The sequence below is a fragment of the Diaphorina citri genome, unplaced genomic scaffold, assembly GCF_000475195.1.
Source record: "Diaphorina citri unplaced genomic scaffold, Diaci psyllid genome assembly version 1.1 scaffold986, whole genome shotgun sequence".
NCBI lineage: Eukaryota > Metazoa > Arthropoda > Insecta > Hemiptera > Psyllidae > Diaphorina > Diaphorina citri.
Genome location: NW_007378417.1, coordinates 81636 through 96047, shown reverse-complemented (window position 1 = coordinate 96047; position 14412 = coordinate 81636). Strand labels below are relative to the sequence as shown.

Below are 14412 nucleotides of genomic sequence, written 5' to 3'. Positions count from 1 at the left end.
AGAAGACAAAAAAGACGAAGAAGAAGAAGAAGAAGAAGAAGAAGGACGACGACGACGACGCCGAATAAGAAGAAGAAAGAGGCAATGAAGGAGAAAATGTAGAGAAGATAATGGTTAAAGAGAAGCTTTGTGGAAGATGATGTTGTTTGTAATTGGATAACTAGGCTATGCTGTAGGCAATATTACGTTCATAGTCCATAAAGAGACTGTTCCACTAATTCCACTATTATTCGTAGTTAGCTAGATTTAGCGGTTGGTAAACTGTTTCATCTGGCTCTCATGAATCACAGTGACAAAGTTCTTTACAAAGTGTTTTGCCTGTGAGTTTAGTACAAGTGAAATTTTCTTTTAACTCCTTTGTGCCGGACTGAGACGAGTACAATCTTAAGGATCTGTAGCAGACTAATCAGTGATGTGGAAGGGACATACAAAGCTAGCTAGACGCAGGGTGGAAATTGACATCTGGATATGGAGAAGCTACATATAAGTATCAAATTCTATCATTACTAAATGGTCTACCAGAGGAGCTTAAAAGAATAGACAATAAGAACGAAATGAAAAAGAAAATACAAAATCACTATCTTGAAAATAACAATGAAATATGAAAAATGAACTAAATCAAGAATACCTTACATATAATAAGAAGAAGTTATGGTACCTAAAAGTACAGAAGTACTTACAGGGATGATGAATAATATGTTAAGAACTGTTTTTCCTCTTCTGTTACTGCTCTTCTGAACCCAATACCTATTCAATTTGTCTGGATGACAGCTTTTTTTAGACGGACATCTCATAACTGTTGGTCCAAAGTGAGTTTTAATTTTTAACTTGAAAATTTTCACTGCGCTAACTGTTAGTATAATACACTGCGCCAATCAATTAGAGGAACGATTCTATTTTTTTGGTTTTCAGTGTAGAACAACTTGTTCTAAGCTAAATAAAGCTCAAAAGAGTAATTTTCTCATGAGATTTTTTCCAATCAGAACTTGGAATCGTGCGATCTTTGAAATGGAATTATCGGATCGAACTGATCCTATAGGTCCAATTCTCTGAGAAACGCTTAAGAAAGTTTTATCCCCTCATTTTATATTTTGCCTAGTTATAGTTACAGTTGTCGAGTTGTGATATTGTCTCCACCAGACACCAGAAGGTGGTTATTGGTGCTAATAGTGGCAATAAGTTTGTATTACAACGCGCTAATGTTCTTGGCCAATTACGTTACGGAGATGCTATAGTACCTCGGGAGTCGGGGTTGTTATAGGGTGAGAGGTAAACTGCGTCAAGTTGTTATAGGGTGAGGGAAAAACTGTGGCAAGTTGTTATAGGGTGAGGGAAAAACTGTGTGAAAATTTGTTATAGGGTGAGGTAAAACTGCGTCAAGTTGTTATAGGGTGAGGGAAAACTGCGTCAAGTTGTTATAGGGTGAGGGAAAAACTGTGGCAAGTTGTTATAGGGTGAGGGAAAAACTGTGTGAAAATTTGTTATAGGGTGAGGGAAAACTGTGTCAAGTTGTTATGGGGTGAGGGAAAAACTGTGGAAAGTTGTTATAGGGTGAGGGAAAAACTGTGGCTAATTGTTATAGGGTGAGGGAAAAACTGTGGCAAGTTGTTATAGGGTGAGGGAAAAACTATGGCAAGTTGTTATAGGGTGAGGGAAAAACTGTGGCAAGTTGTTATAGGGTGAGGGAAAAACTGGGGAAAGTTGGTATAGGGTGTGAGAAAAGCTACGTTAGAGATAGAAGTTGAAAGTGGTTGAAATGAAAGAACAATGTGAGTTTTGAATTTTGAACTCAACTGTTGTTTTCTTATGGCTATGACTCCTAAGAAGTGGACTAATTCCCTTTTGGCTAGATTTTGTTTTAAATTTAACATTAACTAATCAGATTGTTTAATCCAATGCGTTAAACTTAACCCATTAGTGCCTTAATTATTTTTTTCGTTTGATTTTCATTTACTTTGTGTTTAATGGTATCTTCTTCTTCACCTTTTCCCGTGTACAGACGGGGTCGGCGTTTTTCATCAGCCTCTCAATTAGCCCTATTTAGGGTGATTGCTTTGGGCTGACATTTGATTTTGGCTACAAAATTTTACGAGTGGATGCTCTTGCTAATTCTTTAGCAAAGGAAATTCAGGATGGTCTGCTCCCTGTTTAACGTCCCCCAGCCAGACAGGTAGAATATTACATACAAACAATTTTCCGTTAAATCGTAAAAAAAAAAAAAAAAAAAAAAAAAAAAAAAAAGGGAGGAGGTGTTTTGTGTGTTACCTAACCCTGATCCCCTAGTCCTCGAATTCTCTTTGCATTCATGTTCCAAAGTTCAAAACAAATTCAATTCCGCTCTTCGGAATTTCAAACTGAGAGAAAAAAAACTAAATTAGTCAATTAGGAGAAAGAGAGGAAAGGAGAGTTTGCAAACAGCTTTCCTACAAATGGCGTCACTTGTACTCGTACAAACAACAAAAACAACAACAACAACAACACCAAGAACAGCAGCAGTCACAACAACAAGGAAAATTTTTAAATTACTTAGGTACCTTTTTTTCACTTTCTTTTTCAACGAGTTTTTGTACTTTTTTTTGCACCTCGGGATTTTTTTTTTTTTTCATTTCAAGTGTTTGCTAACGACGCGACAGCAAATTGATAATTTCATGCAAGTTTGAAAGTCTGAAAAGTTAGGTAGGTTGCATAATTATATGTCCTTGAAAGCAATGTTTTGACAACACAAATTGCGCTCCTGACTTTTTTCGGGGTGCAATCAGCCTCGTGAAGATTGAGAGGAAAGTATTCCAAGACAGAAATTTTGCACTTTGCAAAAGTTGCAGCGTATTTTATTATTAAATGTCTGCATGGTCACTTCCTCTTGAGAGAGGTATGTGACGATCATTGGGACCTTTTTAGATTTATTGTGACAGGAGGATACTTCATATGACAGGAGAAATATCATGAAAACACATCACATAATCATAGTGATATTAATAATAATAATAGCCACGGTCACATCATTTTAACGTCATCGCCACAATATTGCGAAATACGAATTTCTAGGGACAGGCCAAATCAGAGGGAAAAAAAGGAATTTGGCATACATGAATCCCGATTCATGAAAGTATTGCTAATCGCTTTATATTAATACAGGAAGCAAGTAACAGTACCCATCTCAATCAATAAAGAATGTGAAAAATGCCATTTCAGTCTCACCGTAGAAGATTACGAGTACCCATAAAGAATAATAACTAACCTATTATTTTTTTCTCCAGTGATCCCCGAAACCATATAAAATTATAAAAATCCCAAAGTTACCCACGGGAAGAGAAAATTGATAGAGATAATCATTTCATATTCCGAGAATGACGTAAGAACTTTATCCGGGATAATACAGGAATGCGAAACAGGGAAAAGAATTAATAAAACTGAAGAGAAATTAATAACAATGAACGCTGTAATCTCCACCGGAGGAAAGTCAACATAGGAAATTATTATTAAATTATTATTATTAATCATTATTATCATTATTATTATTTCAGAATATAAAACTAAATGAGTGATCGGTGGTCGGGGTGAGAAAAAATAGAAAGAGAACTTTGTGTTGACTGTTGTAGATGCAATTTTCTGTTCTATTTACCTATAGAACATTTTTTCTCTCTATTTTTCTCCTCTTATATTTTATTCCCCCCCTTTTTCCCCCCACCAAAGTTTTCAAGAATTGACTTAAATTTACTTGACAAATTGTTTGGAAGAGAAGAGGTGCTCATCAAGGAGAGATAACAAGAATCAGTGGCGACTTCACCATTCTGAAAAGTTGGGAGCGACTTTCAGGTTCACCACAAAATAGACTTTGGCTCAAACCAGATAAGGTTCATTTTCGGAAATGGCCCAGGTACTTACCTTTTTCTCTCTTCAATTTCGGGAATACCTGGGTGTTTACAGTTCCCTCTATCTACTCTTTGAAAAATTGGGAATTTTGTGCTGTTGAGCAGAAGAACGTTAATGGCACCTGAGACGTTTATGATACATGATACATTGATACACCAATATTGTAGATATCTCTGGGAGAAATGCCATTTATTTAGAGAATTCTCCGCTTCTTACGACTCATGGTCTCTTGGTCATGCAGTTTGTATACACGGTTTTATCTCTTCTCTCGTTTTATTACCTACATCTTCCTATTTTTTGCAATTGTGACTGTCTTGACAGAAACAAACAACGGTCGACGTTATTCATTCTTTATGTTCTAAAGTCTGAAGCATATCTGAGAAATCCGCTTCTTACGACTCATGGTCTCTTGGTCATGCAGTTTGTATACACGGTTTTATCTCTTCTCTCGTTTTATTACCTACATCTTCCTGTTTTTTTGCAATTGTGACTGTCTTGACAGAAACAAACAACGGTCGACGTTATTCATTCTTTATGTTCTAACTAAAGTATCTAAAGTCTGGAGCATTTGAGAAACGAGTAGCAAAAGCTTGAACAGGCTACAATGGGACGGACTGCTTTGCTTATGGTCGCATTACGTAGAATTTAACACTAATGAATATTGCGTGATTGGCTTATAAAACTTATTAAACAATAATTGAAGTTTGTTGTTTTTTTTATGTTCGGTAGAGGGAACTGTAACTGCCAAGGTCCTATCGTCCCGAAAGCGAAGAGAGAAGGAAGACAGGATAGGAGAATGGCAGCCGTTCCTAGAACGAACCTTATCCGTGTTTAGGATAAAATTAGGAGAAGCGGGACTCGAACCCGCAACCTAGCGCTTACAAGGCAGACTAAAAGTTTATTAGGCACCTTCCATTTCTTTGACCTTTTTAAACAATGTTTGTAGCCAAAATAACGCCAGTTCCCTTTAAACACCAGGTAGTAAAACCCCTAAATGCCCTAAACATTGACCGTCAAAAAATACAAAAGAAACTCCATTCCTACCCTCCGGTCTCGACACAAAAAATGTAAATAAATGGATTTTCACCATATTTCATACCTCCAACGCCCGTTTTTGTATAAAATAAGGAAAGTTAAAAACGTATATCATTTACAAAATACCCCGTGACCACCCGTATCCTGGTAGGCAACCTGCACGACATCTAAGGTAAACCTTGGGGGACTTAGCGAGAGGCCCAGCTCAAAGCTTATGTGTTGCCAAGTGTTGCTTCAGCAACGTTGCGAATGATTAATGAGGTTTCTTCCCTTTGTCTTTTATACAGGGTGTTCCTCCTGGGAGATGAATCCATATCCACCATCCTTCCTTTGCTCTATTTTCAAATTATGGAGAGAACAAATTGTTAAAATTCGGTAGTCTGGAACTCTCGGAAATTCTGATGGATGGGTCCCTAAGAAGTGGTTAGGTTGAGAACCCTTCCACTTTAATTGAAGTCTGAGCAATTGGGGATCATCAAAAATGTATTCAATTATTAATGAAAAGAGGAGAAGAAGTTACAGAAATCGCGTTGAGGCCCTCTAAAATTTCTTTTAAGGGCCGTTTAGACGCTCAGTCCCGGACTGCCGTCCAAGTTTGATGAAAGTTTGAGCGTGTAAACACTAGTTTGATGGTTCAACTTATCAAAGATTTTTACGTCAAACCCGGTTTGTAAAATCCGCCCCGGGCGGGAATCGAACCCGCGGCCTAGCGCTTACAAGGCAGACGCACTACCAACTAAGCTAACTAGGCTGGCTGGGAAAAGTTTGTTTTAACACTTTATCAACTCCTTGAACTCTTCAGTTCATCTGTTGACTCGCGACCACCTGTTAAACTCTTGACTCGAGGGTAGGGAATTTGACCTCCGCCCTCCTGTTTGGTAAAACCGGCCCTCATGAGTTAGTAGAATAAATTTGATAAAGTTAGTTCGCCATAGTAAACGAAAATATGATGCAATAATTTATTATTTTATAGAGTTACATAGTTTACAACCTGAAGATACGGAACACCCGTTCTGCATATAAATAAGAGACTAACTTTTCATTATATAAATAATAATTATGTAATATATGTATAAGTACCTATCTATATTATGAGTTAATATTATAATAATGTTATAAGTTATTTGCTTAGATAGGTATTTTACGTTTTTGGGTTTTGCAGTGCTGAAAATTGCAAAATTTGGGGCAACAATGGGTATATGTACATGTTTACTATGTTATACATAATTATATACATGTTATACAATATACATGCTCACTATGTTGGGTGATATTTTGCAACACATTAGCTCGGAATTTATAGAATTTTGAAATGTTTTCTGCTTAATTAGATAAAATTATCACACAGAATCTGAAAACTTTAGTCCCTTTCCTCATAAAATGCTTTCTCTCTATCTTCTCTCTCTCTCCCTCTTCCTTTCTCTCTCTCTTTCTCCCTTCCTCTCTGTCTCTCTCTTCCTCTCTGTCTCTCTCTCTCTATCCCTCTTTCCCCCTTTCTCTCTCTCTCTCTCCCTCTTTCTTTCTCACTCGAAAATACCTAGAACTGAAAGTTTGCTGGTATATTTCTCACTAGGACTGGAGGCTAGGTGCATAATATGCATCATGATTCATGTATAAATAATATACATCAGTTTCTCTCTCTCTCTCTCTCTCTCTCTCTCTCTCTATCTATCTATCTATCTTCTCTCCCTCTTCCTTTCTCTCTCTCTTTCCCCCTTCCTCTCTCTCTCTCCCTCTTTCTTTCTCACTCGAAAATACCTAGAAATGAAAGTTTGCTGGTATATTTCTCACTAGGACTGGAGGCTAGGTGCAGAATATACAATATGCATCATGATTCATGTATAAATAATACACATCAGGTACCTATTTAATTGTGTATTGCAGTATGGCTGATAGGTGATATTATTGTCTTCTTTTCAATCATTTTTTTATTATCTTTCTTGGTTCAAGAGATATTTGAATGCATCCCTCAAATTCAAGTACCTAGACGCCCAAAAACAGGATGTATTAAAAGCTTCTATAAATCAACCTAGTCACAGACAGACAGCCAGACACCCATCTTCAATATCAAAAACCATAGGTTAACTTCCTACAAGATTGGTTAATCCAGTGGGCAATCTTTGATACCCATGCTATAAATTCACTCTATTATAGATGTTTATAAAATTCCATACTTATCAAAGACGACCCTGATTTCATTCCTGTCCTGATGCTTTTCTTAAGAGAAACAACGGTTTGAAAGAACTGTAACAGTAGGCTACCTTGTTTATTTGCCGCAAATGGCCGGCCTATGTTACTACATTGTTTAAAAATAAAAGTAAATAAATAAAGTCCATAATAATTTGTTCCAGGCATTTGAAGAACTGGAAGTCCTCCTGGCCAAATCCAGCATCTGTATTGCAGTCAAGGAGAAATTGGTGAAGGATTCCGGCGTAGCTGAGGAGAGAGCATACGATGACATAGTCACCAAACTCATGACCAAACCCAGAGCTAGAGGTAAGACAATTTGAGACTCCTCTTGTCTGTGTCTTAGCATATCAGATGGGCGAGAAGAGACACAATATTTCCCATTTAGTTGCGAGAACAGCAGAAAGGAACCGAGTAACCCCTTGAAATATTTGCAAACGAAAAAGGAGTACAAATTTTTATAGATTATGGTATTCGAACCCGGGACCTTCTCATGGTGAATGATGTCAACCGATTGATTTTATTGTATAGTATGTCATGGGCAACTCTGTACCAGAGCAGTTCGTTAGATAGGTATTAGATAGGTACATTTTAATTAATGTAGGTATTTACATCATTATTATTGAGATATTGGGAAAAATCCTACAATGCTGCAGTGAGCACCAAAGTTGTGACATAATAACACAAAGAAACTGCATTTACATTACTCTTTGATCTTAAATTTGATAGTTCACATGTACCTATTAGGTACGTTTATCATCAGGCATTGAAACTTGAAACCCACGCAGATACTCAATGATATTGCCCTAGCAAAAGTGAATGCATCCCTCAAATTCAAGTACCTAGACGCCCAAAAACAGGATGTATTAAAAGCTTCTATAAATCAACCTAGTCACAGACAGACAGCCAGACACCCATCTTCAATATCAAAAACCATAGGTTAACTTCCTACAAGATTGGTTAATCCAGTGGGCAATCTTTGATACCCATGCTATAAATTCACTCTATTATAGATGTTTATAAAATTCCATACTTATCAAAGACGACCCTGATTTCATTCCTGTCCTGATGCTTTTCTTAAGAGAAACAACGGTTTGAAAGAACTGTAACAGTAGGCTACCTTGTTTATTTGCCGCAAATGGCCGGCCTATGTTACTACATTGTTTAAAAATAAAAGTAAATAAATAAAGTCCATAATAATTTGTTCCAGGCATTTGAAGAACTGGAAGTCCTCCTGGCCAAATCCAGCATCTGTATTGCAGTCAAGGAGAAATTGGTGAAGGATTCCGGCGTAGCTGAGGAGAGAGCATACGATGACATAGTCACCAAACTCATGACCAAACCCAGAGCTAGAGGTAAGACAATTTGAGACTCCTCTTGTCTGTGTCTTAGCATATCAGATGGGCGAGAAGAGACACAATATTTCCCATTTAGTTGCGAGAACAGCAGAAAGGAACCGAGTAACCCCTTGAAATATTTGCCAGATAGCTTTTTCTGGTAGCCCTTTAGGTCCTGCATCAACCCTCAAGCGTTGTACAGTCGTTCGCGGGACACCCTGTATAATAAATAGCATAGGGAGATGGTGAGTAAGCAGAGTAAGTTACATGCTTTAGGATCTGGCTCATTGGCAGATTAACAGAGTCGTTCACTGGAAACGTGAAAAGCGTAGTTATTTTTTTAACAACTCACTCAATCTTTCCACATCTCTAGTAAATTATATCCCAACCCGAGCTTTATTAAAGCGTCTTAAGGAGTTGTTGATAAGGGTTTCATCCGTTCCATTTTCCTAGTAAGATTTACTTGGAGGTTGATTTATTTTCTTCGCATGCAGATGTCAAAAGATTTATAGTGGGGAATTTGAAGAGACAATGGAGGTTGAAACACTTCTCCCTGTGCCCCGTCCATCCTTCACTGATAAATTATATAAATTATATGAATTATTCGTGGATCTCTTCAAAACCAGTGGCGTGATTTGTGTATTTTGATGAGGAATTGATATGCGAAAAATTTGGTAAAATGCGAGAACTTGGTACCAACTTTGGAATGTCAAATAAGAACCCCTATTTTTTAATGCCTATAATTATTTTTACGTAATTGACTCTTCATTAATTTTTCCGCGAATTTTGAGAAATATCGCGAACATTCCAATACTAACTGAAATGTACCTGAGTGACATGTAAATGAACCTGAGTGAATTCGCGAAATTTGCAAAGTTTGCGAATTGACAAAGTATGTGTTGTGATTTGAGCCTTGGCATCTCACTTGTACCACATCACTAGTTCAATGTCTCACGCCATGACAATTTTCAAGCTTTTCATTACTTTCCTACAGGATATGTTTCAGACAAATGGAAAAAAAAATATATTCAACCTTCAATTTCATGTTTAGGTATATTTACACATTGTTGTCTTTTACAGCCATAGACAGACAAGGTTGCGCTTTCCTTTTGCAGTCCTCAACCCGATTTAGTATTTAAGTTGTCCTATTTATCTATCCTTTACCCCCAACTTTCCTTCACATCATCGTTCTTCCAGTGTAACTTTTACTGGTCTCCACCAAAAGATGTTTCTGCCCACCTCTGCTGTTTGGGCTCTCAAACTGTTACTATGGCCGCAGCTGATTTCAAGTTTGGTTCGAGATGGTTAATGAAGAAGAGAGACGCATTTTGATTCCTCGAAAAGGGGACCGTGGAAATTTTTCACATAAACCACCCTATATTATCAAGCAATTGCATTTTGCATTTTGTTTCCGCAAGAAGTTCATAAATTTCCTTGATTCACTCTGATTATTATATCGTTGGGAAAATAATGATACCATTTTCATATTAATTTCCAACTTCCCTCCAAGGTTGCACTAATTTCCCGATTTTGAAAATTTGGACCGATTGCAATACTTTCATTACTAGTATAGCTCCGCTATACTGTAGTAATAGAAAGTAAGAAAAGAGGGAAGATTTTAGTGGAGATGCCAAGACAACAAAACGCTACAGAGCTGCCAAAAATACGTGATATTTGTATCTATCTTTGTATCTAGGAAACTAAATTAATAGGTAGGTAGGTAGGTACTTATTAATTCGTCAAATTAGATAATTTACACCCTTTTCTTTGGAATTGTAATACTTTAATGGAATTACTCAATTACCTACTATGTAGTTTTGGCAACTTTTCTCCGTCAAAGAAATACTATTAAATGCAATTACGTATAGTTTTGGCAACTTTTCAGAAGAGACAAAGAGAGAGAGAGAGAGAAAGGAAGTGAGAGAAAAGTTCTACAGTAGGTACTCATACCTAGGTACCTAAGCATCTGGTAAACTAACTTTTTTTGTATTACTGGTTACTGGCAATAGGTAAATAAATATTATGGCAGTTATGGCCTAAAAGTAGGCTGGTAAGCTGTCAATAAAATTAATATGTACTTGATGCCGTACAATAGGTAATACCTATTAATTTCTAACTAATACACGTATTGAGTTATATTGTGGGATGTTCTGATATTCACTAATCAATAGACGCTTAATAAATCTTAATCTTTTGTTTTTTATAATAGACGCTTTTTTTTGTTGCAAGGAACATAACGTAAATAATTTTCAAGAGTTTATTAGAAATGACAATACTAACGTCCTTTTTAGTTAAAAATGACAATACTAATATTGCACGACGTAAGTGGATATCGTACTCAATTGCAAGTCCTCTTCTTCTTCTTCTTCTTCTTCTTCTTCTTCTTCTTCTTCTTCTTCTTCTTCTTCTTCTTCTTCTTTTTCTTCTTCTTTATTTTCCTCTATTTTTCGTTTTTATGATGGGGAAATTGATTTCATTACATTTCCCTATTTGCCATCCACTGTTTGGTGTCCCCCTCTTCCGTTTTGTTTCTTGATAATTGGTTTTCCTCTATGCACAGATTTCCCAGGGTGATATCATATTGTATGATTACTTAGTATGAAATATGGTATGGATATAATAATATGTATAGATTGTATAGTTTTTGGTATGGATGGTGGTTTCGTAAGCACGAATGTACCTACATGTACATACATCATACGTCAGAAGGTAAGGACATGTATGTACGTATACGTTTGCATTCATATAACAACTACCTACATTTTTTTTTCCTTTTTTTATGTGACTTTCCTAATTTTCAATTTGCTTTTTCTGCTCTTGTGGCTCCAATGCATCGCAAAAACTGCCTCTGACTTCTTAGTTATTTAAACATTCTTTTCCTTTTCTTCTCCTTCTCCTCTTCCTCTTTTTTCTTCTCTTCCTCTTAATATTTATTCTTCTTCTTCTTCTTCTTCTTCTTCTTCTTCTTCTTCTTCTTCTTCTTCTTCTTCTTCTTCTTCTTCTTCTTCTTCTACCAAGAATTGAAAGGGTTCTTCGCTCTTGTTTAAAGTTAAGATTATCTCTTATCTCTGCTAGGACAATATGCTTTTTTATGCTGACTACCCTACTCGTGGCATGAAGGTTTTGCTGACGCTTTGTTTTCAACCGTTGCTTTGTGGGGTGCGGTGAAATCTGTGGGGAAATTCCTTTACCCATTTGTGACCATTTTTGAAAATTTCCATTTGTATGAACGCCGTGTAATTAATTTGAGTATGCAATGTGCAATCGTGCAGTGAACATTACGTTGAGCATGAAATTCTGAACTTTGTTTTTTTTTTAAAAAGGTACTCAATTGCAAGTCCTCCATTGGCTTATAATTTACAATATTACTTGGCGACATGTTCTTGATTGTGGACAGCAAAGGAAAAAAAATGTTTCCCTAGTGTTCGTTTGTCAGACACTTGTATTGTTGTAAATCAGTTTTTTCTCCTCCTCCTCCTCCTCCTCCTCCTCCTCCTCCTCCTTCTTCTCCTAGTCCTTCTTCTTCTTCTCCTTCTTCTTCTCCTCCTCCTCCTTCTTCTCCTAGTCCTCCTTCTGCTCCTCCTTCTTCTCCTTCTCTTTCTTCTTCTTCTTCTCCTCTTCCTCCTCCTCCTAAATCTTCCTTCTCTTCACGTCTCTCTTTTTTTTTACGAGATTTTCTCTCAAAACCTTGTAAAGGAATTGCTGGTTGCATAGTTATAAAATGTGTTGCTGGTTGCATAGTTGGGGTAACCCAGGGTTTCCAGCATTCACTTAGCTTACTTATTACATTTCCCCCCTCTTCCTCCTCTTTTTTGTCCCTATCCCCTTTTCTCTCTTTCTTCTTGTTCTTCGCTCTTGTTTAAAGTTAAGATTATCTCTTATCTCTGCTAGGACAATATGCTTTTTTATGCTGACTACCCTACTCGTGGCATGAAGGTTTTGCTGACGCTTTGTTTTCAACCGTTGCTTTGTGGGGTGCGGTGAAATCTGTGGGGAAATTCCTTTACCCATTTGTGACCATTTTTGAAAATTTCCATTTGTATGAACGCCGTGTAATTAATTTGAGTATGCAATGTGCAATCGTGCAGTGAACATTACGTTGAGCATGAAATTCTGAACTTTGTTTTTTTTTTAAAAAGAGGTTTGATAGAGGGAACTGTAACTGCTAAGGTCTCATCGTCCCGAAATCGAAGAGAGAAGGAAGACAGGATAGGAGAAAGCCAGCCGTTCCGAGAACGAACATTATCCCATCAGGATAAAATCCGCCCCGGGCGGGAATCGAACCCGCGGCCTAGCGCTTACAAGGCAGACGCGCTACCAACCAAGCAAACTAGGCTGGCTAATTCTGTGGTAATCATATTAAACATACCTATGGACCTACGCTATTATTGTTTCATTTGACGCAATGAGATTATGAGATAATCAATATTATTTACTATCCATAAACAATTAATTAAATTCTATCCGCACATGTTACCTATGCAGGTAGGTCGTTAAAAAAAAAAATGCAATCAACGCAACTCCTGTGGGATGTCGTTTTTAATTAGAAATGATCTAGTGGTTATCACATAATTATACTTGTCCCCTTCCTTATAGTCTGTTTCGTTTAGGTTGGAAATTTTTGAGTCCAATGAGTCATCAAAAGACAAAGCAATGTTGTAAAGCTGTGTGCTCACATAGTCGACGCCGTCGATCGATGAGGTGAAGAGGTGGATCTATGCTGTCGATGTAGTACGGTTTCAGTCGACGTCGACTAAGATTGGATACAGCTTAAAACGTACCTACCTGGTATCTAGGATAGAGCGATATTCAATTAAATTACGAAAGCACGAAAGACATAACATGAAAGATTGCTTGAGTTCCTAATAATTGGTGGGGGGGAATTTTGAAGTCCAAAGTAGTTGCTTAAGCGCTTAAGCCTAAAAAGGTAGCTACGTGGGTGGGTCCTTTTTTTTACCCATCTTTCGTGAATCTTACGTTTGTGCAGGAACAGAAACTCAAATTGACTTCAAGATGACACTATTTATAGACGGGAAGGTCGGAAATCTCGACTCGGGATTGAAGCATTTGGCTCAAAAATGTTCTCAGTTTGAGGTTTTTGGCACGCAAATGTTCAAGCTAAGAGGAACAGACTATTCTCTCAACCTCATTTATCGAACCCCCGGGATTTTATATCTCGGATAGTCACCTCACACAATGTTTAACCCTTAACCTAACTGTCTGTTCAACTGAGGAGGACAAAATTAATGAACTATGTGATGGTTTTATGTTTCAAGTTCCCAACTGTACGATTTTTGACTGAGATTTACCTATAGATGGTAGACTGATTGGTCCACCATTAACCAACTAAGCCTGATACACAGCAAACAATCTCTCTGATCTAGGTCTGTCAGACTGCCAGAACGTTTGTGGCGGGAAAAGCTTTCGGATTCGTCTTCAGACTGTCTGAGAGACCTGGAAGTCGGAAGCTTTTTCCGCCACACACGTTCCGGTGTCAGTCAGATAGTCTCAGCATCATGAGTGGCTGGCCTTAAAATCCGATTGTGGTCTGCATCTGTTGAATCCAAATCGCCTTCATACAATGCATGGTTGCATACCTAATATTGATATAGTTATCTTTTGAAGGGTTAAATGCATGCCCCTTATAATGGTCATAAGGGCCATGGATATATTTATGTATGTTATGTATTTTGTACTTCTCCCACTCCATAGTAATACCTACCTGTATATTAATGATTCCCATGAAATCCTGAGTTCTGACTGAGGTTACTTTTTTTTCGCCCGGAATGGATTTTATCCTAAACAGATAAGTTTCGTTCTCGGAACGGCTGGCTTTCTCCTATCCTGTATTCCTCCTCTCTTCGCTTTCGGGACGATAAGACCTTAGAAGTTACAGTTCCCTCTATCAAACCTCTTCAAACCATTTTTTTTTTTTTTTTTTTTTTTTTTTTAGATGGGTAGTTAATTTAATTTTGACATC

At 37.3% G+C, this 14412-nt stretch overlaps 1 protein-coding gene across 1 annotated transcript in view; it reads left to right on the top strand.

Annotated features, from left to right (window-relative positions):
* The window catches only part of LOC103513563 (vomeronasal type-2 receptor 116-like), a 45057-nt gene that overhangs the window by 18708 nt on the left and 11937 nt on the right, over window positions 1-14412 (top strand). Inside the window, exon 3 of the mRNA XM_026826723.1 lies at window positions 7260-7404. Within this exon, the coding sequence (XP_026682524.1) occupies window positions 7260-7404 (145 nt within the window). The remainder of the gene's footprint in view (window positions 1-7259; window positions 7405-14412) is intronic.